Genomic DNA, 25,144 nt, shown 5'->3' with positions numbered 1-25,144 from the left:
CTTTTAAGTCTTAAGACTTATTTTGACTGAGGCAGACTGACTCACAATATAATGTGTTCTTACAGAAAATCCATGGCAAATAAATAAAATTTTGATTTCAATTCATGGAAAATACATGGCTTTCTATCACTATTTGTTAACTATCCCAAGACTTACTCCCTACATATACATAATAAATCAGACAAACACCCTTTGTTTTCCAAATGCATTTAATACCTAAAAGAATTCCTTTACAATAGCATAAAACTCGACTAAATCAGCATGTCTAGCCATTTCTTTTCTCTGCTATCCTTGAATACAGTCTTCACCATGGTATGCTGTGCTGCATGGGGATGCTCCAATCGCTCAGAGAAAGGCGTGCGTATGTATGGCTTCCCCAAAGACAGGGGGTGTGTCCCAAACCGCGCACTTCTATACTTCGAACACTACATTTAAGTGCTTAGTGCGCTGACACAGAAATTTCAGTAAAAACTCAGTGCACTGAAAGTACCCGGATGCTGCCCTAAACTCAGCCAAAAATCTAGTGCGAAACGATGGACACTACACGCACTAAACGGACGCCATCTTGCTGACGTAGCGGAAGGGGAGGGACTTTCAACCAGTTTTTCAGAGCTGGCAGCCACCGACTCAGCGGTACCGATGCAGGCGGAGGCTGTTTTCTACTGTTGTAAGTATGAAGTTATTTGATCATAATTCTAATATAAACTGCAGCATGCTTCTTATCTCTTCTATCCCTGATGACAGTTATGGATCTGATCATTTGTTGGAGGCTGCAGTAGAGTTAGCAACGTAAATGTTAGCAGTTTTAGAGCCGATTTCGCGGATCTAGATGGGCTATAAGTGTTAAAAAAGATTAATGCTATAGGTTCTGTATGTTTATTCATGATTGCTGAACCTCCAAATTAAGCACTGCGGGGTCTCTGGCGTAAACGAAATGGTCCTTGATCTGAAAACTGATTAGGAAACACCGCTGGTTAGAGAACCGGCCCGTTTCCATGGTACCGCTGACGAAGCCGTCGCCGATTGCAGACGCTTATCTAAAGTGATGTACAAAGTACCCATAAAGTACATAATAATGTTTGCTTTTATATAAACTTCCATTCTGTGTTCACCGTAGGTCACTGTGGCATCAAACTACCGAGCCAGCAGTGGCACTGAGGCATTTACCACCTGCGGGCTAGGACGCTGCTGTGGAGAAGAGGAGGTGGCAAGAGAGAAATGTTTTAATAAAAATTTTAAATAAAATGTTTTCTGCATCCCTGTTTTAGCGTCTTCATTACTGCATTTCATATTTTAAATGATGATTTCTAGTAAAATCGGTTTCCTGTTGCAGACGTGAACGTATCAGTGTAAACACCAATAAAACACATGTATAATGTAAAGTACTTTAATTCAGTTAAGATATCTTTGCTTATTTAAAAGCTGTTTTAGCATAAAAGTATGACATGCAAACAGGTATGTTGACGTGATTTTGGATTTTGGAAGAAAAAAAAAGTATATTAACAGAGCGGCGCTGCTAAGCTGGTACGTCACTACCGGTAAGTGCAAAACGTTAGTGCTCAATTTGGATCAGGACTTACCCACGATAGTGTGCACTACAGAAGGTAGTGCTTAGTGCGCACTACACACTACCTTCCAGTGCACTCATGTAAGTGCGCGGTTTGAGACACACTCAGGGACAGAAGGAAAATATGGATGGCCAAAGTCAGCAGGATACATCTGACCACCATCAGGGACTGTAAAAACAAAAAAATATGTGAGGTAATCATATTAAAACAATGCATTTACACATTTTCAAAGACCATATCATTGGGAAGTTTAATATTTTTAAATTAAACACAGAGAACACATCACAGGGAGATTTATATGGTTGAGGTTGCAGAATGTAGAAAAAAAGACAGGAAACAACACTTAAAAGTGGCCAAACCAGGAAGGTGAAGAAGAACAGTATCCTAGTTAACGTCAGGCAACCCCAGAACTGCTGAAAGTTCTTCAGGACAATGCTGCACGAGGGAAGAGTGATATACTTCCCTTAAGCATCTTTCTGCTTCTCTGCTCTCATCCTGCACACTGAGTGCTGAGTGCTGTCTAGTGCAGCAAATGCACTCAAGTACAACCAGCCACTTATTTTGTATTTGTATATTTTGTTAAGTTCTTAAGGTTAACATGTTTGTTACATTTAACAGGTTTTATAGTTGCAAAGATTGTAAACATATATACTAAGAGTATTGTGCTATCTAATACTGTGTATTCATCTTCATATCTTTGTCCATAATTCCACAGCCTTATAAATACATTAAAATTAAATAAAAATGTAACTACAATCGCTCTCCCTATACATTAACCTCGCTATAAACGGCGTTGGATCAATTTATATTGACGAACAGAATTTACATTCATCAGCCTGTGGCATCTGCTGCTATCAGTGTGCTAGCATAAACTTTTATCGGTTTATAATCTCTAAATATATTAATCTAGACGGGGACAATCCGTCAACATATTTAATTACTCCTGTCAAGTTGATTTTGATGCACAACTGATATGGAAATATGACTATTAAAACATCTTACCTTGAAGAAGTGTAGCTCCGACAATCTGCTCCATTGAAATACATTGACCGTCGCTTAGCTTTTGCTAACTTCCGGGAACTTTTGAGGGGCTCCATACGCCGCCATTGCTGTGAAAAAACTGAACCATTGCAGTGAACGGAGATGGCGCCACTCTCTCTCTAGAGGCACTCTAGTTAAAGGCAGCAACCGTCGTATTTCATCTACGTCTTATTTATTTATTTATCTGACTTGCTGCCTTGTTATTAATTATGAATTTTATCAGAGTTCTACACGTGACTGAATCAAAATTATTTTTTTCCAAGTCTGCTCCTGGGAATTTTTGTTTTCATTGAACTTTCACCACGAAAAGCGAGAATAATTAAAAATAAAAGCAAATTAAATAAGATAATAATGATAATAATAAAATAGAAGCTAGAGGAGGATAAAATGAACAGTATTTACAGGTTGAGGTAATGCAAGTATGTGTGTCTATATAAAATTTAATCACCCTCAATTGAACTACATGATGTGTGCCTTATGAATATGTACATACTGGCCACATTATCAGGTCCACCATCATCATCATCAATTTTCTATGAGTGAAAATATTTAGTTTGGGACTCCAAAAATTGTGAGGTTTTGCATTAGTGAGCTGAAGCTAAAAACTGCAGAAAATTCTGTTCAATTCAGCTTTATTTACACAACACCATTTTACAGCAAAGTCATCTCAAGACACTTTACACACACAGTCCAATTTAATCCAGTTCATTATTTAACAATTACTACAAATCCACCATATGATCCACATCAGCCCAGTTTATAAAACCTGTGTTTATTTAAAAGACTTCAGGGCAATAATGACCTAAGGAACCAGAGCCAGGACCAGGACCAGGAAGGAAAACCTCCATCAGAACCAGAACCAGGAAGGACAACCTACAGCCAGGACCAGGACCAGGATGGAAAACCTCCATCAGAACCAGAACCAGGAAGGAAAACCTCCATCAGGACCAGAAAGAAAAACCTCCATCAATATCAGGACCAAGAAGGAAAACTTCCAGCCAGGACAAGAACCAGGAAAGAAACCTCCAGCCAGACCAGAACCAGCAAAAATCAGTATATATGACACCTGTTGGCCTCTTTTCTCCCTCTGCTTCATGTGATGGTGGTGGTGGTGGTATTGGTGGTGCTCGTGCTGGTGCTGTTGGTGCTGATGGTGCTGCTGGTGGTGGTCGTAATGGTGCTGTTGTTGCTGACGGTGCTGGTGGTGGTCGTGGTGGTGATGGTGTTGGTGGTGGACGTGGTGGTGGTGTTGGTGGTGGACATGGTGTTGGTGGTGGACGTGGTGTTGGTGGTGGATGTGGTGGTGGTGGTGGACGTGTTGATGGTGGTGGACGTGGTGTTAGTGGTGGACGTGGTGGTTGTGGTGGTTGTGGTGGACGTGGTGTTAGTGGTGGACGTGGTGGTGGTGTTGGTAGTGGACGTGGTGATGGTGGTGGTGTTGGTGGTGTTAGTGGTGGTGGTGTTGGTGGTGGACGTGGTGATGGTGGTTGGACGTGGTGGTGGTGGACGTGGTGGTGGTGGTGTTGGTGGTGGACGTGGTGGTGGTGGACGTGATGGACGTGGTGGACGTGGTGGTGGTGTTGGTGGTGGATGTGGTTGGTGGTGGACGTGGTGATGGTGGTGGATGTGGTGGTGGTGTTGGTGGTGGAAGTGGGGGGTGGTGTTGGTGGTGGACGTGGTGATGGTGGTGGTGTTGGTGGTGGATGTGGTGGTGGTGGACGTGGTGGTGGTGGTGGTGTTGGTGGTGGACGTGGTGATGGTGTTGGTGGTGGACGTGGTGATGGTGGTGGTGTTGGTGGTGGATGTGGTGGTGGTGGTGGTGGACGTGGGTGGTGGTGGTGGTGTTGGTGGTGGACGTGGTGTTGGTGGTGGACGTGGTGGTGGTGGACGTGGTGATGGTGGTGGACGTGGTGGTGGTGGTGGTGTTGGTGGGGGTGTTGGTGGTGGACGTGGTGTTGGTGGACGTGGTGGTGGTGGACGTGGTGATGGTGGATGTGGTGATGGTGGTGGTGTTGGTGGTGGACGTGGTGGTGGTGGACGTGGTGACGGTGGTGGTGTTGGTGGTGGACATGGCGATGGTGGATGTGGTGGTGGTGTTGGTAGTGGACGTGGTGATGGTGGTGGTGTTGGTGGTGTTAGTGGTGTTAGTGGTGGTGGTGTTGGTGGTGGACGTGGTGATGGTGGTGGTGTTGGTGGTGGACGTGGTGGTGGTGTTGGCGGTGGACGTGGTGTTGGTGGTGGACGTGGTGGTGGTGGTGGACGTGGATGTGGTGTTGGTGGTGGACGTGGTGGTGGTGTTGGTGGTGGACGTGGTGATGGGGGTGGTGTTGGTGGTGGATGTGGTGGTGGTGGTGGTGTTGGTGGTGGACGTGGTGGTAGTGGACGTGGTGATGGTGGTGGACGTGGTGGTGGTGGTGGACGTGGATGTGGTGTTGGTGGTGGACGTGGTGGTGGTGTTGGTGGTGGACGTGGTGATGGGGGTGGTGTTGGTGGTGGATGTGGTGGTGGTGGTGGTGTTGGTGGTGGACGTGGTGGTAGTGGACGTGGTGATGGTGGTGGTGTTGGATGTGGTGGTGGACGTGGTGTTGGTGGTGGACGTGGTGGTGGTGGACGTGGTGATGGTGGTGGTGTTGGTGGTGGAGGTGGTGATGGTGGTGGTGTTGGTGGTGGACGTGGTGGTGTTGGTGGTGGACGTGGTGTTGCTGGTGGACGTGGTGGCGGTGGTGGTGGTGGACGTGGATGTGGTGGTGGTGTTGGTGGTGGCCATGGTGTTGGTGGTGGATGTGGTGATGGTGGTGGACGTGGTGATGGTGGTGGTGTTGGTGGTGGACGTGGTGGTGGTGTTGGTGTTGGTGGTGGACGTGGTGGTGGACGTGGTGGTGGACGTGGTGGTGGCGTTGGTAGTGGACGTGGTGATGGTGGTGGTGTTGGTGGTGTTAGTGGTGTTAGTGGGGGTGGTGTTGGTGGTGGACGTGGATGTGGTGGTGGTGTTGGTGGTGGACGTGGTGGTGGTGTTGGTGGTGGACGTGGTGATGGTGGTAGTGGATGTGGTGATGGTGGTGGTGTTGGTGGTGGATGTGATGGTGGTGGTGGTGGTGGACGTGGTGATGGTGGTGGTGTTGGTGGTGGACGTGGTGGTGATGTTGGTGGTGGACATGTTGATGGTGGTTGGACGTGGTGGTGGTGGTGGTGTTGGTGGTGGACGTGGTGGTGATGGTGTTGGTGGTGGACGTGGTGTTGGTGGTGGACGTGGTGGTGGTGGTGAACGTGGATATGGTGGGCGTGGTGGTGGTGGACGTGGTGATGGTGGTGGTGGACGTGGTGATGGAAGTGGGGTTGGTGGTGGATGTGGTGGTGGTGGTGGGGTTGGTGGTGGTGGCGGTGAACGTGGATATGGTGGACGTGGTGGTGGTGGTGAACGTGGACGTGGTGGTGGTGATGGTGGTGGACGTGGTGGTGGTGGACGTGGTCATGGTGGTGGTGTTGGTGGTGGACGTGGTGGTGGTGGACGTGGTGATGGTGGTGGTGTTGGATGTGGTGGTGGACGTGGTGTTGGTGGTGGACGTGGTGGTGGTGGACGTGGTGGTGGTGGATGTGGTGATGGTGGTGGTGTTGGATGTGGTGGACGTGGTGTTGGTAGTGGATGTGGTGATGGTGGTGGTGTTGGTGGTGGACGTGGTGGTGGTGGACGTGGTGACGGTGGTGGTGTTGGTGGTGGACATGGCGATGGTGGATGTGGTGGTGGTGTTGGTAGTGGACGTGGTGATGGTGGTGGTGTTGGTGGTGTTAGTTGTGTTAGTGGTGGTGTGTTGGTGGTGGACGTGGTGATGGTGGTGGTGTTGGTGGTGGACGTGGTGGTGGTGTTGGCGGTGGACGTGGTGTTGGTGGTGGACGTGGTGGTGGTGGTGGACGTGGATGTGGTGTTGGTGGTGGACGTGTTGGTGGTGGACGTGGTGATGGGGGTGGTGTTGGTGGTGGATGTGGTGGTGGTGGTGGTGTTGGTGGTGGACGTGGTGGTAGTGGACGTGGTGATGGTGGTGGACGTGGTGGTGGTGGTGGACGTGGATGTGGTGTTGGTGGTGGACGTGGTGGTGGTGTTGGTGGTGGACGTGGTGATGGGGGTGGTGTTGGTGGTGGATGTGGTGGTGGTGGTGGTGTTGGTGGTGGACGTGGTGGTAGTGGACGTGGTGATGGTGGTGGTGTTGGATGTGGTGGTGGACGTGGTGTTGGTGGTGGACGTGGTGGTGGTGGCCGTGGTGATGGTGGTGGTGTTGGTGGTGGACGTGGTGATGGTGGTGGTGTTGGTGGTGGACGTGGTGGTGGTGTTGGTGGTGGACGTGGTGTTGCTGGTGGACGTGGTGGCGGTGGTGGTGGTGGACGTGGATGTGGTGGTGGTGTTGGTGGTGGCCATGGTGTTGGTGGTGGATGTGGTGATGGTGGTGGACGTGGTGATGGTGGTGGTGTTGGTGGTGGACGTGGTGGTGGTGTTGGTGTTGGTGGTGGACGTAGTGGTGGACGTGGTGGTGGCGTTGGTAGTGGACGTGGTGATGGTGGTGGTGTTGGTGGTGTTAGTGGTGTTAGTGGGGGTGGTGTTGGTGGTGGACGTGGATGTGGTGGTGGTGTTGGTGGTGGACGTGGTGGTGGTGTTGGTGGTGGACATGGTGATGGTGGTAGTGGATGTGGTGATGGTGGTGGTGTTGGTGGTGGATGTGATGGTGGTGGTGGTGGTGGACGTGGTGATGGTGGTGGTGTTGGTGGTGGACGTGGTGGTGATGTTGGTGGTGGACATGTTGATGGTGGTTGGACGTGGTGGTGGTGGTGGTGTTGGTGGTGGACGTGGTGGTGATGGTGTTGGTGGTGGACGTGGTGTTGGTGGTGGACGTGGTGGTGGTGGTGAACGTGGATATGGTGGACGTGGTGGTGGTGGACGTGGTGATGGTGGTGGTGGACGTGGTGATGGAGGTGGGGTTGGTGGTGGATGTGGTGGTGGTGGTGGGGTTGGTGGTGGACGTGGTGGTGGTGGTGAACGTGGATATGGTGGACGTGGTGGTGGTGGTGAACGTGGACGTGGTGGTGGTGATGGTGGTGGACGTGGTGGTGGTGGACGTGGTGATGGTGGTGGTGTTGGTGGTGGACGTGGTGGTGGTGGACGTGGTGATGGTGGTGGTGTTGGATGTGGTGGTGGACGTGGTGTTGGTGGTGGACGTGGTGGTGGTGGACGTGGTGATGGTGGTGGTGTTGGTGGTGGACGTGGTGGTGGTGGACGTGGTGATGGTGGTGGTGTTGGTGGTGGACGTGGTGATGGTGCCACTAGGAGACATTTAAATCAGTGGTATCTACATACCACACATTTCAGATACCAAAATAAGAAAGGTTCATTTCATTGTTATTTCTCTTTCTTTTTTACATTTTTTATGGAAGAACAAAATTCATCAAACATAAAAAGACATTTGGAAAAATAATATGAAAAATAAAGTATTAGAGCATTAGATCTTGAGTCATTGGTAGGGACCATTAAAATTAATTTTTTAAAACGCTTTTTTCTTTAACACAACTTTTCTCCCCATGCTTCCACTTTATAGAATAATAATATAATAGAGTGATAACCATTAATAGGAAGCCATGTTTAAACAGAATTGACATGAAAAAGGCATTGTCAATGGTGGTGGACGTGGTGGTGGTGGACGTGGTGGTGGTGTTGGTGGTGGACGTGGTGGTGGTGGTGGTGTTCGTTGTGGACGTGGTGATGGTGGTGGTGTTGGTGGTGTTAGTGGTGGTGGTGTTGGTGGTGGACGTGGTGATGATGGTTGGACGTGGTGGTGGTGGTGGTGTTGGTGGTGGACGTGGTGGTGGTGGTGTTGGTGGTGGACGTGGTGGTGGTGGTGAACGTGGATGTGGTGGTGAACGTGGATGTGGTGGACGTGGTGGTGGTGTTGGTGGTGGACGTGGTGGTGGTGTTGGTGGTGGACGTGGTGGTGGTGGACGTGGTGATGGTGGTGGTGTTGGTGGTGGACGTGGTGGTGGTGGACGTGGTGATGGTGGTGGTGTTGGATGTGGTGGTGGACGTGGTGTTGGTGGTGGACGTGGTGGTGGTGGACGTGGTGATGGTGGTGGTGTTGGTGGTGGACATGGTGATGGTGCCACTAGGAGACATTTAAATCAGTGGTATCTACATACCACACATTTCAGATACCAAAATAAGAAAGGTTCATTTTATTGTTATTTCTCTTTCTTTTTTACATTTTTTATGGAAGAACAAAATTCATCAAACATAAAAAGAAATTTGGTAAAATAATATGAAAAATAAAGTATTAGAGCATTAGATCTTGAGTCATTGGTAGGGACCATTAAAATTAATTTTTTAAAACGCTTTTTTCTTTAACACAACTTTTCTCCCCATGCTTCCACTTTATAGAATAATAATATAATAGAGTGATAACCATTAATAGGAAGCCATGTTTAAACAGAATTGACATGAAAAAGGCATTGTCTTTGTAATGGACTTTCTGGACATAAATGGAAATATTTTATCAACATTTTTCCACTAAATTTATTTTGTATTTTGCTAAAATAGAATTCATTAAGGTTTGCAAACCATTCCTGTAGCCCTGCTCATTGTCTTACACAATGGTTTACAATACTCTCTTCTGAAACCATGTTTAACAAAACTTGCAGCCGGAGGACTTCATTTAATGAAATTGATTACTACTTTGTTTAAATCTAAGATATTCCATAATTACAATCGACACATCAGACAGCAGATTCTAAACTTTTCTCTGTGATGAAGCCCAGTCTATTTTTATAAGACCCAAAGTCAAGGAAACACATTTTAAAATTATGAATCAAATCTATCCAGTATCAGACATTTTAAAATGTAGATTTAAAATAAAGGTGAACCTTCTCTTTCTGTAAGGTTGCAGTAGAATCCTTAGATCATTTCTTTCTGCCCTCTGTCAGTTTCTGGGTTGATATAAGAGGTGGATGTCACTAAAGATATACAGTATTCCATCCTTTATGCTTTTAACATAATGTCTACTTCATATTTAACCGAAATCCAAATTTCTCTGTTATCAACATTTTTATTTTATTGGGAAATAGAGAAATAACAAACCTTCCTATGCTTGTTTTAAAAAGGAGTTTTTCACATGCCTAGGGAAAATGTCAAACACGTTTGCAAAAAAATCTGAATAGCAAAGTGTGGTACACTTTTTAAAATATTTTTTCTCCAGAAAAGTCCTTTCATGTGATCTATATGTAACTGATTTACATGATTTGATGTTGGCTTTTTACTATGGTTTATGGTCCCTACTAATGACTCAAAATCTAATGCTCAAATACTTTATTTTTCATATTATTTCACCAAATGTCTTTTTATGTTTGATTAATTTTGTTCTTCCGTAAAAAATGTAAAAAAAAAAAATGTAAAAAAAAAAAGAGAGAGAGAGAGAGAGAGAAATAATAAAATGAACCTTTCTTATTTTGGTATCTGAAATGTGTAGTATGTAGCTACCACTGATTTAAATGTCTCCTAGTGGCAGGGACCACTCCGGACCATGATCTGGACCGGACCACGATCTGGACCGGACCACGGTCTGGACCACACAGCAACCCTGCTGGATTAGAGGTCATGTCTGTCTTCAGTAGCTCAGCAGCTGCAGGGTCTCCTCCATTCATACGTGATTATGCGGTATAGGGGATTAAAATCTGCTGGTGATCAGATTTTTAAAATGAAAGCACACATGTCATCATGCATCATCCATAGAGAATTATTAGCTGGAAGAATCGCTCCAGTTTGTGAACACAAGCAACACTAACACACGCTTTTCTGTTATTCTGTCAGCCTTGGCAACAGGGAAAGGGGCTTCTCCCATTGGCTTCCTCTCGTGTTCAGCAGCCCTCCATTCGCCCTCCCCACCGCCACTCAGAGGAAATGCCTGAAGACTGCTGCTGCGGATTCAAGGGCAGCGGGGCTGGGTCGGGTTTGGCCTGGATACGCAGTGGATGCTGAGGGAAGAAGGAAAAGGACATTTCATACCCTAACTAGGCTCGTACTGAAATGCAACGGCACATCGTCATGGATGCATGCCGTATCAGCGCAAGCCCCTGCCTGCTGTAGTCTAATGAGGTTAATAAGGTTTGCAGCATCTCTAGCGTAAACAAATTGTTGCGCAAATGCAACGTTTTTCTCCATCTTCTTTCAGCGCAGCCTCCGCATCACCGTGATTATCAGTGACTCTGCAGGTAAGGAATCGATGTTAATTGCATGATGTTAAACTGTGTTTATGATGCAACACATTATCGGAGCGTTTGCAGGGTTAGGTCAGGGTTAGGTAATGCGTGGTTTTGTCCTGTGAAGATTATAGGATTTTGCATGAGACTAGTAAGGATTTTAAATGCGCTAAATATTTCCTCACAAGTACTGAAGTTATTCCAGTCTTCTGCTTATTTATTTATTGCAAATGCAGCTGTTCTGTCATTCATTGTTGTGAAATAGCTGTAGATTCATCAGCTACGTCACTTCACATTTCAGCATTGAAGAGAAAGTAGGTTAAAATGGTGTCTTTCTGCCCACGTGCAGCTGAGATCCCAGACTGATTTAACACTAATGTGTATATATATATATATATATACCCTATACATGCAAATGCAAACCTACAGTGCAAAACCAAGTGATTCTGTGGCAACAGCAGCATCAGGATTTTTTTATAGTCCAGTTTCTGTGTCCAGCAAGTGTTGAGGGGCATTTAGAGTTCAATGTTTCTGGGGGCAGAGGAAGAGGGTGGCAGGGAGAGGAGAGAGTTCAGCTTTCTGACAGCCTGGTGGGTTCATAAGTCTGCTAGAGCAGCCCGGAGGCTTCGGTTCCTTCTTCCAGAAGCCAGGAGGCTGAACAGGCTGTGCAAGGGTGGGTGGGAGTCCCTGACAATTCTGCTGCTTTGCGGGTGAGGCGGGTGTTATAAATGACCAGGAGACTGTGTTCACTATGCACTGCAGTGTTTTTCAGTTCTGTCCAGCTCCCGAACTACACAGTGACCCAGCTAGTCAGGAAGCCCGTGTAAAGATCTGAGGACTGGAGATCTAGGATCTATGTTCCTGGTCTTTGTGAGGACTGGATATCTAGGATCTATGTTCTTGGTCTTAGTGAGGACTGGAGTTCTAGGATCTATGTTCCTGGTCTTTGTGAGGACTGGATATCTAGGATCTATGTTCTTGGTCTTAGTGAGTACTGGAGTTCTAGGATCTATGTTCTTGGTCTTAGTGAGGACTGGAGTTCTAGGATCTATGTTCCTGGTCTTTGTGAGGACTGGATATCTAGGATCTATGTTCTTGGTCTTAGTGAGGACTGGAGTTCTAGGATTTATGTTCTTGGTCTTAGTGAGGGCTGGAGTTCTAGGATCTATGTTCCTGGTCTTTGTGAGGACTGGATATCTAGGATCTATGTTCTTGGTCTTAGTGAGGACTGGAGTTCTAGGATTTATGTTCTTGGTCTTAGTGAGGACTGGAGTTCTAGGATTTATGTTCTTGGTCTTAGTGAGGACTGGAGTTTTAGGATCTATGTTCCTGGTCTTTGTGAGGATTGGATATCTAGGATCTATGTTCTTGGTCTTAGTGAGGACTGGATATCTAGGATCTATGTTCTTGGTCTTAGTGAGGACTGGAGTTCTAGGATTTATGTTCTTGGTCTTAGTGAGGACTGGAGTTCTAGGATTTATGTTCTTGGTCTTAGTGAGGACTGGAGTTCTAGGATTTATGTTCCTGGTCTTAGTGAGGACTGGATATCTAGGATCTATGTTCTTGGTCTTAGTGAGGACTGGAGTTCTAGGATCTATGTTCTTGGTCTTAGTGAGTACTGGAGTTCTAGGATCTATGTTCTTGGTCTTAGTGAGGACTGGAGTTCTAGGATCTATGTTCCTGGTCTTTGTGAGGACTGGATATCTAGGATCTATGTTCTTGGTCTTAGTGAGGACTGGAGTTCTAGGATTTATGTTCTTGGTCTTAGTGAGGGCTGGAGTTCTAGGATCTATGTTCCTGGTCTTTGTGAGGACTGGATATCTAGGATCTATGTTCTTGGTCTTAGTGAGGACTGGAGTTCTAGGATTTATGTTCTTGGTCTTAGTGAGGACTGGAGTTCTAGGATTTATGTTCTTGGTCTTAGTGAGGACTGGAGTTCTAGGATCTATGTTCCTGGTCTTAGTGAGGACTGGATATCTAGGATCTATGTTCTTGGTCTTAGTGAGGACTGGAGTTCTAGGATCTATGTTCTTGGTCTTAGTGAGGACTGGAGTTCTAGGATTTATGTTCTTGGTCTTAGTGAGGACTGGAGTTCTAGGATCTATGTTCCTGGTCTTAGTGAGGACTGGAGTTCTAGGATTTATGTTCTTGGTCTTTGTGAGGACTGGAGTTCTAGGATGTACTTTCCTGGTCTTAGTGAGGACTGGAGGTCTAGGATCTACTTTCCTGGTCTTAGTGAGGACTGGAGCAGCAGTGTTCTGGACTAACTGCAGGTGTCTGATGGACTTTTTAGGGAGACCTGCGAGGACAGCATTACAGTAGTCCAGTCTACTAAAGATAAATGTGTACCAGTTTTTCTAAATCCTGCTGTGTCATCAGTCCTTTAAGCCTCCAGATGTTCTTTAAGTGATAACAGGCCGACTTCACAGCTGTCTTAATATAACTGCTAAAATCCAGGTCTGAGTCCAGGACTGTTCCCAGGTCTGAGTTTAGAACTACTCCCAGGTCTGAGTCCAGGACTGTTCCCAGGTCTGAGTCCAGGACTACTCCCAGTTCTGAATCCAAGACCACTCCCAGTTCTGAGTGCAGGACTACTCCCAGGTCTGAGTTCAGGACTACTCCCAGGTCTGAGTCCAGGACTACTCCCAGTTCTGAGTCCAGGACTACTCCCAGTTCTGAGTCCAGGACTACTCTCAGGTCTGATTCCAGGGCTACTCCCAGGTCTGAGTCCTGGACCACTCCCAGTTCTGAATCCAGGACTACTCCCAGGTCTGAGTCCAGGACTACTTCCAGGTCTGAGTCCAGGACTACTCCCAGGTTTGAATCCAGGACTACTACCAGGTCTGAGTCCAGGACTACTCCCAGGTCTGAGTCCAGGACTGTTCCCAGGTCTGAGTTTAGAACTACTCCCAGGTCTGAGTCCAGGACTGTTCCCAGGTCTGAGTCCAGGACTACTCCCAGTTCTGAATCCAGGACTACTCCCAGGTCTGAGTTCAGAACTGCTCCCAGGTCTGAGTCCAGGACTACTCCCAGTTCTGAGTCCAGGACTACTCCCAGGTCTGATTCCAGGACTACTGCCAGGTCTGAGTCCAGGACTACTCCCAGGTTTGAGTCCAGGACTACTCCCAGGTCTGAGTCCAGGACCACTCACAGGTCTGAGTCCAGGACTACTCCCAGGTCTGAGTCCCGGACCACTCCCAGTTCTGAATCCAGGACTACTCCCAGGTCTGAGTCCAGGACTACTCCCAGGTCTGAGTCCAGGACTACTCCCAGGTCTGAATCCAGGACTACTCCCAGGTCTGAGTCCAGGACCACTCCCAGGTCTGAGTCCAGGACCACTCCAAGGTCCGAGTCCAGGACTACTCCCAGGTTTCTGGCTTGGCTGGTAGTTTTGAACTTTGTTGTTTGAAGCTGAGAACTGACTTGAATCTCCCTTCTTTGGCTCCAAAGAACTATTATTTCAACAACTATTATTTCAGTTTAGTCTTCATTTAACTGAAGGAAGTTCTGGAACATCCGATCTTTAATCTGATCCATGCTGGTGATCAGAGTCTGGATCGGACTGTGGTCTCCTGGTGAGATGGTTATGTAGATGTGTGTGTCATCAGCATAACTGTGGTAACATGTTTAGTTGTCTCCATAATGTGAGCGAGTGGCAGCATGTAGATGTTGAACAGCAGTGGCCCCAGGATGGAGCCTTGGGGAACTCCACAGGTTATTTAGGTTCGCTCAGATTTATGGTTACCTATAGACACAAAGTAGTCCTTGTCTTTTAAACAGATCTCTAACCAGTTAACTGCAAAGCCGGAAAGTCCGACCCAGTTTTCCAGCCGGTCTAGTGAGATGTTCTGTTTGACCGAGTCTAATGCAGCACTGAGATCCAGCAGTACCAGGACTGAAATGTTCCTGCTATCTGTGCTCAGACGGATGTCATTAAAGACCTGAACTAGAGCATCTCAGTGCTGTGGTGTGGCCGGAAACCTGACAGGTCTACATCAGAACAGGTATTTAGTGTCAGGAAGTTGTGTAGCTGCTGGAAGATGGCTTTTCTAGAATCTGACTAAGAAACAGGAGGTTTGATATCGGCCTGTAGCTGCTCATGAGGGACAAGTCCAGGTTTTTCTTTTTCAGTAGTGGCTTGATGACGGCTGTTTTTAGGGTCTGAGGGAAGACGCCTGAAAGCAGAGACGTGTTTACAACCTGGATATCTAAGGCCATGCATCCTGAAACATTCTTAAAAACCCGGTTGGCAGGACGTCAAGACAGCAAGTGGTGGTTTTCAGATGGACACAGGCACATTCACACTTCCAAAGACCAAAGAAGTGAACTCTGGTCCGGTTGAAAACCAGGGTCTTCTGGTTTGGGCTTTCTCTCTGACCGAATCAGGTCTGGACATCAAAGTAAAACCAGAAAGCAGACTGCAGGAATTTATTGTTGCTCCATTGTTTTGTCCAGTGTTGTCCAGGTGGTTTGGTCTGATTCAGTAAAGTGTGAAAACAAACCAAAGGAAGGTGGGACATTTGTCAGAATTCCCCCCCAATCAAACCCGTAGTTCCCGGAATATCCTGGTGGGAATGCATCTTGAATCTTTCTCGTTCTGATGCTCAGTTTGAACTTGCTGCCATGTGATTGGCTGATTGCATAGCAGGCAGGTGAACAGGTCATGTTCTGACGTGACACTTTCTGCTCTGTTTTCTCCAGATAACCAGACTGTGTTAAATCCAGGACCAACCAGGCTACAGTCCAACTGACTTTAACAGGAGTCCATTGGCTGGGAAACTGATGTCATTCTGAGACATGTCCACGGCTGGGCCCTATGACTGGCCTGTGCTGTTTATGTCCTGCTTCTTGTAATAAAGGAAGGGCCTTTAATAGCAGACGTTTAGGTGGGACTGTTCCCACTTAGACCTCCCTGACACTGAAATTGTAGCACAGAAGGAGAATTGTTCTTTCTGTCAATGGATAAAAGGTCTGAGAACGCTGAGTGAGTGTGTTAGTAGAGCTCTGCCTGAATTTGCATGCTCTCAGACTGAAGGTGTCCTTGTTTTTTTGGCAGTGGACTGAGAAAAATATAAAGGACTATTTCACTGTTGCTAGGCAACCATTTATGTCTAGTTTTTTAGGAATCAAGGTTAAAGCCCCAAGCCTCATTTCTTCCACTGAAGCAGCTGATCTTTGCAGACTTGCTTCATTTATGATGTTTAGATTGATTGAAGTGATGAGATGGTTTGGTTTTTGCATCTGTTCATGCAGGAAAGCGCCATGCTGACCAGTATTACTGATGGGATCCTCTGCTGCCTGACGGGGAAGACTGGCAATCTGGTCTTGCCTCTGGAGTCATCAGAACCCTCAGATGGTTTTGAGTTTGTGGAGGTGAAGCCAGGGAGAGTCCTGCGAGTGCGGCACATCATCCCTGAGCGTCCTTCTGTAGATCCAGAAAAGCAGGCTGCAGGGAAGGAGAGCTGGAACAATGATGATGCCTCCCCTGAGGATGCTGGGAACACCAGCAGCAGTGTCCACTGCAAAAGGAAGATCACCGTTTATCGCAACGGCCAGCTGGTGATCGAGAATCTCGGAGATGTTTTACACTCTGAGATCCTACAGTGTCAGGACGGGGATTTGGAGCCCTGCAGCACCGTGGAGGTGGAGCTGGCCGACTACAAAGAGATAGCCTCTTCTCCCGACCCTAACCCCGTTCCTCCTCCAGTTCCTCTACCTTCCGGAGAACAGAAACCTGCGCCCCCTCCCCGTCGCCGGCGCCGTAAACCGAAACGCACGGTGTTGATTGACTCCAGACGGGTTATTTCCAGCTGCAAAGGGACGCACACCGATGTGGCCTTGTTCTTTGTGCACGGCGTGGGAGGCTCTCTGGACATTTGGAGCAGCCAGCTGGACTTCTTTTCTCGGCTGGGCTATGAGGTCATAGCGCCGGACCTGGCTGGACACGGAGCCAGCACTGCGCCACAGATAGCAGCAGCTTTTACCTTTTATGCCCTGGCAGAAGACCTGCGGGCCATCTTCAAGAGATACGCTCGCAAACGCAACATTCTCATCGGCCACTCGTACGGGTGAGACCTGGGTCCCAGATAACAGACCAGTCCGCTGGTTGTGCAGCCCCGGAGCACTAATGCTCATATTCCCAGCATATATATATATATGTATGTATATATATATATATATGTGTGTATATGTATATGTATATATGTGTATATATATATATATATATATATATGTATGTGTGTGTGTGTGTGTGTGTGTATATCTTAAAAATAAAAAATTCTTCCATTAATATTCTTATAACTTAACAGTTTTGTACGAAATATAAAACAAACTCAAACAAAAAGTCATTTTTTATCAGCTGATGATTAGAAATAAAAACTAGACATAAGATGTAAGTTAATATAACAACTGCTCAAAGATTAAATCTTAATGTTGATATCTCCGGTGCATCTCTCCTATTCTTTATTATATATTTGTATTTACATATTTCTTTAGTTATTCGCAGGCATTGTTTCTGTCTCTCTGTCCTGTCCAGCTACTTTTAAAATAAAGTAAAATAAAATTAAAAAAAAGAAGCTCACGGCTGCTGGCCAAAATGTTGTAATTTAGCTGGTAATGGAGTTACATATCATGTGGTAATGGTAACTGAGTTACTTTATTTAAAGAGTAATGCATTAGAGTATTTTGGGCTTTTGGGCTTTCTGGTGGATACAATATTTGAAAGGAGCATTTCATAATATTGAACAAATATTTATTTTCAGTAAATGTAACTCCCTTATCATCTTTTCATGAAGGAATGGAACCTTACCCTGGCTAGCAGACTGGCTAGCAGGCTGGCTAGCAGTAGAGTTGCCACCAGTCCCGTTTTTCCCAGAATTGTTCTCTTTTTTTACAAGCTGTCCCGGGAAAAATAAAATCTCTCCCGGGACACAATTTGTCCCGGTTTTTCGGGGAAAATGCAAAAATCTTATTTGATTTCCTTCGTTCTGTAGTCTACAGATGTCCTCTGTGTTAATGTGGCTGTACGTTACACGCAAGTGACGTGCCCAAGCGCTGAAAGTGGCCCGCGCAAGCCAAGCAGGCCAGGGAGGGAAACTTGATGGAAGACAGACAGCAAGCTGAATCAGGCGTCCGTCTTATTTTCGCCAAGTTTTGGAGTCTTTAATTAAAATGGGAGGAGAGACAACGGACGAGGAAGGAGAAGGAGCAAATTCATGTAAGCCACCGGCAAGAAAAAAACGATATACTCGTTACAATCCTCACTGGGCTGAATTTCATGTTAATTTAGTTTGAACTGATAATAATCCCCGATTCCTCTGCCCCAAACTTTATGTCCAGTGTCCCTTTTTTCCACAAATCCAAGGTGGCAACCCTAGCTAGCAGGCTGGCTAGCAGACTGGCTAGCAGACTGGCTAGCAGGCTGGCTAGCAGGCTGGCTAGCAGACTGGCTAGCAGGCTGGCTAGCAGACTGGCTAGCAGACTGGCTAGCAGACTGGCTAGCAGGCTGGCTAGCAGGCTGGCTAGCAGACTGGCTAGCAGACTGGCTAGCAGACTGGCTAGCAGGCCACAAGCCTCCCTGGCTTATTTGCAGACTCATGATCAATGCCCAGCGTAGAACTGCAGCTTCTACTTTTCGTGTAGGAGGCTGATCAAGGGCTGTGAGAGCTGCATCCAACTTTAACCGAGATGATTTTAAAAAGGAAAGTTTAAACTCCTTATCTAGCTCAGTGATTTAAGATTCAAGCTTTAACTGTTTTTTGTGCTCCTTTTCTTTTAGCCAAATATATTTAAATAATAACTGTCCTAATGTAGGTTTCAGCAGTTGCCCATAAAGCTGATGCTGAAACTTCAGGTGCATCTTTAGTAGCAAAAATTAGTTTTTTTTTTCCTTTGCTGATAATTTGTTTCATGTTTGTGATTTTAGTTTTTTATTTCTTTTATATCTGTTTTACTATTTTGGCCCAAAAAATTTTATTTTTATTTTATCACTCTTTGTTGTACAGCACTTTGGTAACATATGCTGTTTTAAACATGCCTATTAATAAAGTTAAATTGACTTGACTTGATCAGTTGTAGCTATGAAGGTGGAACTGCTGAGTAGGGCTGCAACTAATAACTATTCTGATGGTCGATTAGTCACCAACTATTAAAACGACCAATCGGATTATGAGTCTCATTATTATTATAAATGGATCTTATTTCACTTTCAGCTTTGAAATCTTGCATGAGGTTGTTAAGTAAGTCTGACGTTCCTCCTCTTTAAATTTTTGAGCGTTGCAGACGTACTTCCGTCGTACACAAGGTCCACTTTACAAATCTCACATGTATTTAATTTATTTTGTAAGTTTAACGTGAAGTTATCCCAGACTTTTAACGTTTTCCGCCACTGTTTTCCTCCCCAGTCCGCCACCATATTTTTCCCCTGGCGGACTTTATATCCCATGTGCAACTCTCAGCAGAGATAAAAAAATAGAAGACGATGTCTCACTCTGTAGTTTTCCTCTTTGTGCACGTGCATTGTGCAACTCTCAGCAGAGATAGGATTAGAAGACGATGTCTCACTCTGTAGGGTTTTTTTTTGCCGACAGTAGCCGACGGCTAAATTCATTGTCAGCTATTTTTATTGTCAACTATTTTCAACAATGTTGACTAATCGTTGCAGCCCTACTACTGAGCAAGGGTGGGTTGAGCTGCCCGTGACGTGAGGCAGGGTCATATTAAGGGGGCTAAGCTCCAGCCCAACAAGAGAATGACCTGAAAGTGGAATGGCTTTTATACTGCATGTTCTACACCGGCCCACTGCTGGCCTCGAGGTGAATCAGTCCTTGAACAAGAGTTATGTGGGCAGGAGAACAAAATGTAGTCCTCAATTTTTGGATTCAGCAGTCTCCAAGCATCAAATAAATTTAAACTGCAACACAGTGCCTTGGTGGCCAGAGGGATGCACAGATTTCACAGCACTCAGATCCAGCTCCAGCCCCAGACATGCATTCAAGTTGCTGCCCAAAAGTATCAAAGGTAAAGTGCTAGAAGACAACCTAGCCACCAGGTTGGAATAGCAAGCCACCTCAAATGTATCCCAGAGAGAGCCTCTCTCCATTTAGGAAGCATGATATTACATATCTGCCTTCGTGATCCTTCATGCATTTTTCTAGAGCGAAAGACAGCCTTTTGTGTAATAAGATCACCATCCTTCTACTTCAGGAATTATAAGAAGAAAAGAAAAATTGACCCACCCAATATCTTCTCAATTTTATATCTTCATGGTCACTCAGGTGACAAATGTGTTGTTTTATGCTTCATCCATCTCTTTATATCTCTTCCAGGGTGTCTTTTTGCACATTTTTGGCCCATGAATATCCTGATCTGGTCCATAAGGTTGTGATGATCAATGGAGGGGGTCCCACAGCTCTGGAGCCCAGCCTCTGCTCCATCTTCCAGCTACCGTCCTGCATCCTTCACTGCCTGTCACCATGTCTGGCTTGGAGCTTCCTGAAGTAAGAGCTGCATCTTCATGATGCTAAAGACCAGGCAGAATCCACCTCATCAGAAATAAACACGTTCTCATATTCTGACTTTCAGAGCTGGATTTGCTCGTCAGGGTGCCAAAGAGAAGCAGCTGTTGAAGCAGGGCAATGCTTTCAATGTGTCTCCATTTGTCCTGCGAGCCATGATGAGCGGGCAGTACTGGCCTGAGGGCGACGAGGTCTACCATGCTGAGCTCACTGTGCCCATCCTGCTGGTTCATGGCATGTGTGACAAGTTTGTTCCCATGGATGAGGACCAGCGCATGGCAGAGGTATAGTACATTTTCATCCAAATATAACCCCTAATTCCATTTAAGCTGGGTCCCTGAGTGAAATGTAAATGAAACAAAATATAGTGGATCCTGTTCACATCTGGCTTCTTCTCTGCATGATGGAGCTTTAACCTGCATTTGTGGGTTTCAGACTGAACTGTGTTCACAGACAGTGGTTTCTGGAAGACTTCCTGAGTCCATGCAGTGGTTTCCAGTAGAGAATCATGTCTGCTTTTAATGCAGAAGATCACCAGCATCCAGCCTTGTCCCCAGCACACAGAGATTCCTCCTGATTCTCTGAATCTTCTGATGATATTCTACACTGTAGATGGAGGATCTTCAAAGTCTGAGGAACATTTTTCTGAAACTGTTCCACAGTTTTAGATCCAGTTTGTCTCAGATTGGTGAAGCTCTGTCCATCTTTCCATCTGAGAGACTCTGCCTCTCTGAAATGCTCCTTTTATACCCAGTCATGTTACTGACCTGTTGCCAGGTAACCTGGTTAGTTGTCCAATGCTCCTCCAGGTGTTTCTGGTTTGTACCAGGTACAACTTTTTCCATCAGATTCACTATCAGCTCATATTTTCATCTCACTGTGAAACGTCTCCGTTTCATCCTCTGAGATGTTGGTGATCTGCTGCTGGGATAAAATACGGATGGATGACACTCTGGTTTTATTTACATTTTATACAGAGTCCCGATTTTTATGGAGCTGGGTTGTTCATGAAGCTTATTCATTGCTTTTGTCTGTTGTTTTTCTGTTTCTAGGTCCTTCTGTTTGCGTTCCTGAAAGTCATCGAGGAAGGAAGCCACATGGTGATGATGGAGTGTCCTGACACGGTCAACACCCTCCTACACGAGTTCTTTCTATGGGAGCCGGACATGTCCAGGAAAGACAGCTGCAAGACGGACTCAGAGAAGACAGTTGACACACTTAGAATCAACCAACCTTTGAACAAATAACCCTTGAGGAGAAAACTTCTAAGACAGAACCCAGCAGAAGGCCTTTTTGTGGGTATTTGTTGCTAGGCTCCCAGGCTGAGAGCGATTAAAAGCAGAGCCACATCTTCAGGATGTGGATGACCGCTGGTGTGCCAAGATAAAGCAGGAAAGAACAGATGACGACTGGCCTGGATGCAAACACTGTTTCTTCTTTACTTTTAATTCCAGTTTGTGCTTCGTTGCACCATGAGCCCAGAAGGCCTGTCCAGTCATGACTTATTTATGAAAGGATTGATGGAAAGTGGACACAACGAGATGTAAGATGCTGGAATCTCCTCACTTTAAACACGGGAAACTTAGTAAAACGGGACAAGCGGAGCTTCTGAGAAGACCCGGAGATGATAATAACAATGATGTTTTATCAGATACTGAGTGGGTGATGGTGGGAAGTTGGTGGAAGTTATTAAGTATAATATGATAATAATATACCAATGTACATGCAAATTGTAACACATAACTGCATCACGTACTAACAATAACTATATTATGATGCAAGGAGAAACACAGAAACTTATGCCTCTAACATGACTCTTCCCATCACAGCTGATCAGTTTACACACATGAATTTTCCTCGTCCTGGACATTAAACATGAAAAGCCATGTTTCTGCAGCACAGTGACACAGTTTCATCAATTTATAGTTGCATGAAAACTGATTATTACTCATTTGTTTATGGTTGTAAACAAATATGGATGAGAAGAGGATTTGCTCAGCCATTTTAATCAGTATCCTGAGAGAAGTGGCCCTATAAAAAATGTCCCAACCCACTCTGCTTTAATCAAACCAGTGTTCCTTGTAATGTATGAGCATCCGTCTGTTTATTTGATCCTGAAATAACGGCATCTTCTAGAGCAACCTGCGGTTGTATGGACCGCAGCTGAATGCGAAGCGGGAGAGTGTCCCTCGTCCACCCTACCTATCAGGTGTTTGCATTGAGCGAAGGGAGTTTGCTCAGTGAAAGATATTCGTTGTTGGATGCTGTTTTGTCTCATAGTGGGGCAGGACTTCTCTGTTGACTGGGTAGTTTGCTTTTTGAGTAGCAGAAGCTGTAAATAGGTGGACGAGAAGCTAGCTGAAATTCCCCAAAGAAGAAAGATTTGTCTGCCACATATGCATTTTGAGAAAATGTGGATGCAACATTTTATGCAACTGGAACAAAACTAAAAAAGCGACAAACAGAAACTTTTTTGTGACGGCTGAAAAACATGTTCTTTGTGGACTTTTCAAAACCAAAAGTGCTGCTGATGTTTCCTTTGGTGTAAAAGAGGAGTGACACTGTGTGGACTACAGGCTGCACATACCTCCTATTATGCTAAAAGTGTGCAAGTTACACATGCTCATATGTTCTGAATCTTTTGGTGGTTAACAAATTGTATTCATGTTAATGTTACATTTATTAATGGGAATCATGATATATGCATTGTGCGAATGTAGATGCATATAACGTTATATAAACAGCTGGATTCAGTGTGTGATTGTGCCTTTCCTGGCATGAAGTAAAGCAAACGTTCACCTATGAATGGTGTTTTTTACTTTTTTATTCAAACAACTAATCCATCATTTATCTTGTTAGATTCATCTGGCTCTGCTCACTGAAGCTATGCTTCACCCAACTATGGTGCTGGATGAGGGTCAAACTAAAGATAATCGTGCACCAAGTAGGTGCTACATCCTTGTTGCAGAAAGCATTCTAATTGTTAACCTCTCCAGTATTAATGCCAGCAACTCTCTAATGTTAACACCTAATAGATAACAGAGAGATTATTTCATTTAGGCCCTGTTTATACCACCACCACGCTGAAACAGTAAACCCAAATATTTTCTAGTGTTCTGGGGCCTCATGCATAAAACTATGCATAGCAAAGCAGACTGCAGGTGGGAGGTAGGGAGCACCTTGCCACATGGTGGCTATATACATACATATTCATCACATAATTTCCATGATGGCTCGGGAGGGAAAAAGAGGGAAGAAGAGGAATTTTTCGGGGTGTGATACAGAGATCCTGATGGACCATGTTGGAAAAGGTAAAAATGTTTAACTGGTGGACACAGCGTGGACGTTACTGGTGTCAGAAAGACAGAATAGTGGCAGCAGGTGGAGATGCTGTCATCATAGAGTCAGAAGGGAAGAAACGGCTGGATATCTCAGTCGGTACAAGTGGCAACCTCCGGCGGTAAAATGTAAAGCTTATGCGGAAGAAATTGCAGTCGCCCCTCGTCCACTAGGGGCTCCACAACAGAGTAAATCCCCATAGACTCCCATGTTAAAAAGACCAACTTCATAGTAGAAATAAACATGTTTAAAGCCTGGTGATTTATAGGTCAAATTTACCTTCATGACAACTGTGAGGGGGGTGAATTTTTTTCTAACTCATCCATTTGGATGTTATTTAATCTTGAAAGTCAGCATTATTAGGGGCGTGTCCTTTTGATTGACAGGTATCCAATATCCGCAGTAAGAAGGGAGAGTGCAGCACAACTGCGGTTTTTAGCCGGCTAACAGCACGCCTTAGCTTTAGCCCACCTACCTCCGTTAGCTGGTTAGCTATCGTTGCTCCGGGTTAGCTCGGTTAGCTCTTAGCTACAGGCAGCTCAGAGGTGGGTGTCAATCATCCACCCCCACCTTCACAGTCTCCCTCTCAGCTGCGCCTCTTTGCCCATTTTTGGATTTTCTGGATTTTCTAACAACACGTGTGACGCTGCCAAGATGGCGACGGTGGGAATGCTCAACGGGCTTCAATTTTTTTTTTTTTTAATTTTCTGTATTTTATACTGCCTGCTTAATTTTTTTTTTTTCCATTGTTTTATTGAAGTCTTAGAGCATACAGATTAATTGGAAAATTAACAAACAATTAACAAAAAGAACAGGGAACAAAAAAAGAAAACAAAAGCAAGAACAAGAAACGCCAGGGGTTTTACATGAATCAACTGGCTTCAATTCAGCTCTTCAGAAACTCACGGGTGACGTCACAGAGGCTCCGCCCATCTTTTATATACAGTCTATGGATGGGTAGAGCATCCGTCTGCCATGAGGGAGATTGAAGTTCAATTCCAACAGGGGTGAACAGCAACACCTTCCAGTCGGGGCCTTAGGCAAGACGCTGCAGCCCACAGTAGGTCGTTGTGGAGAAAAACGTCTGCTAGATGACAGTCATGATGCCGGTATTGTAGTCATTTGTTTTAATGACTAAAATAAACATGTACAGATACATCTGAGACTGGTAGCAGTCTTTTTTTAGTGTTGCTGGGTGTTCCAGCTGGGTGGGCAGTGCAGAGGGACACCTTGACTGCCATTAACCAGGTGGACAAGGAGCTGCAGGAGATAAAGACAGTCTGGACAGAAATTAGGACAACAATTATAAAAGGATTGTGTAAGAATAAATAAACAAAGGAAATCCACCTCTTGTGTGTTCCATCACTTCTAGACCTCCAGTCTGTCCCACTCTGCTGGATCTCTGAATAAATGACCAAAGCTACTTTCCACATCTTCTTTTACTGAATGGTA

At 45.5% G+C, this 25,144-nt stretch overlaps 1 protein-coding gene across 1 annotated transcript; it reads left to right on the top strand.

The window, feature by feature from the left end:
- The first annotated feature begins 10,590 nt into the window (after positions 1-10,590).
- Positions 10,591-23,159, top strand: LOC121644777 (protein ABHD8-like). Its single transcript, XM_041992959.1, has 5 exons — positions 10,591-10,850; positions 16,092-16,906; positions 20,165-20,335; positions 20,421-20,637; positions 21,406-23,159. Exons 2-5 carry the CDS (start codon positions 16,101-16,103, stop codon positions 21,598-21,600), a joined length of 1,389 nt encoding a protein of 462 aa, XP_041848893.1. The 5' UTR covers positions 10,591-10,850; positions 16,092-16,100; the 3' UTR covers positions 21,601-23,159.
- The last annotated feature ends 1,985 nt before the right edge of the window (positions 23,160-25,144 follow it).

The sequence above is a fragment of the Melanotaenia boesemani genome, chromosome 8, assembly GCF_017639745.1.
Source record: "Melanotaenia boesemani isolate fMelBoe1 chromosome 8, fMelBoe1.pri, whole genome shotgun sequence".
In the NCBI taxonomy this organism is placed as follows: Eukaryota; Metazoa; Chordata; class Actinopteri; order Atheriniformes; family Melanotaeniidae; genus Melanotaenia; species Melanotaenia boesemani.
This window is presented reverse-complemented; position numbering and strand designations above follow the sequence as displayed.

Excerpts from the sequence above, each read along its gene's own strand:
- LOC121644777 (XM_041992959.1), top strand. The coding sequence starts at position 16,101 with ATGCTGACCAGTATTACTGATGGGATCCTCTGCTGCCTGACGGGGAAG. Across the intron at positions 16,907-20,164 it reads CTCATCGGCCACTCGTACGG|GGTGTCTTTTTGCACATTTT; the intron begins GTGAGACCTGGG and ends TATCTCTTCCAG. Across the intron at positions 20,336-20,420 it reads CTGGCTTGGAGCTTCCTGAA|AGCTGGATTTGCTCGTCAGG; the intron begins GTAAGAGCTGCA and ends TCTGACTTTCAG.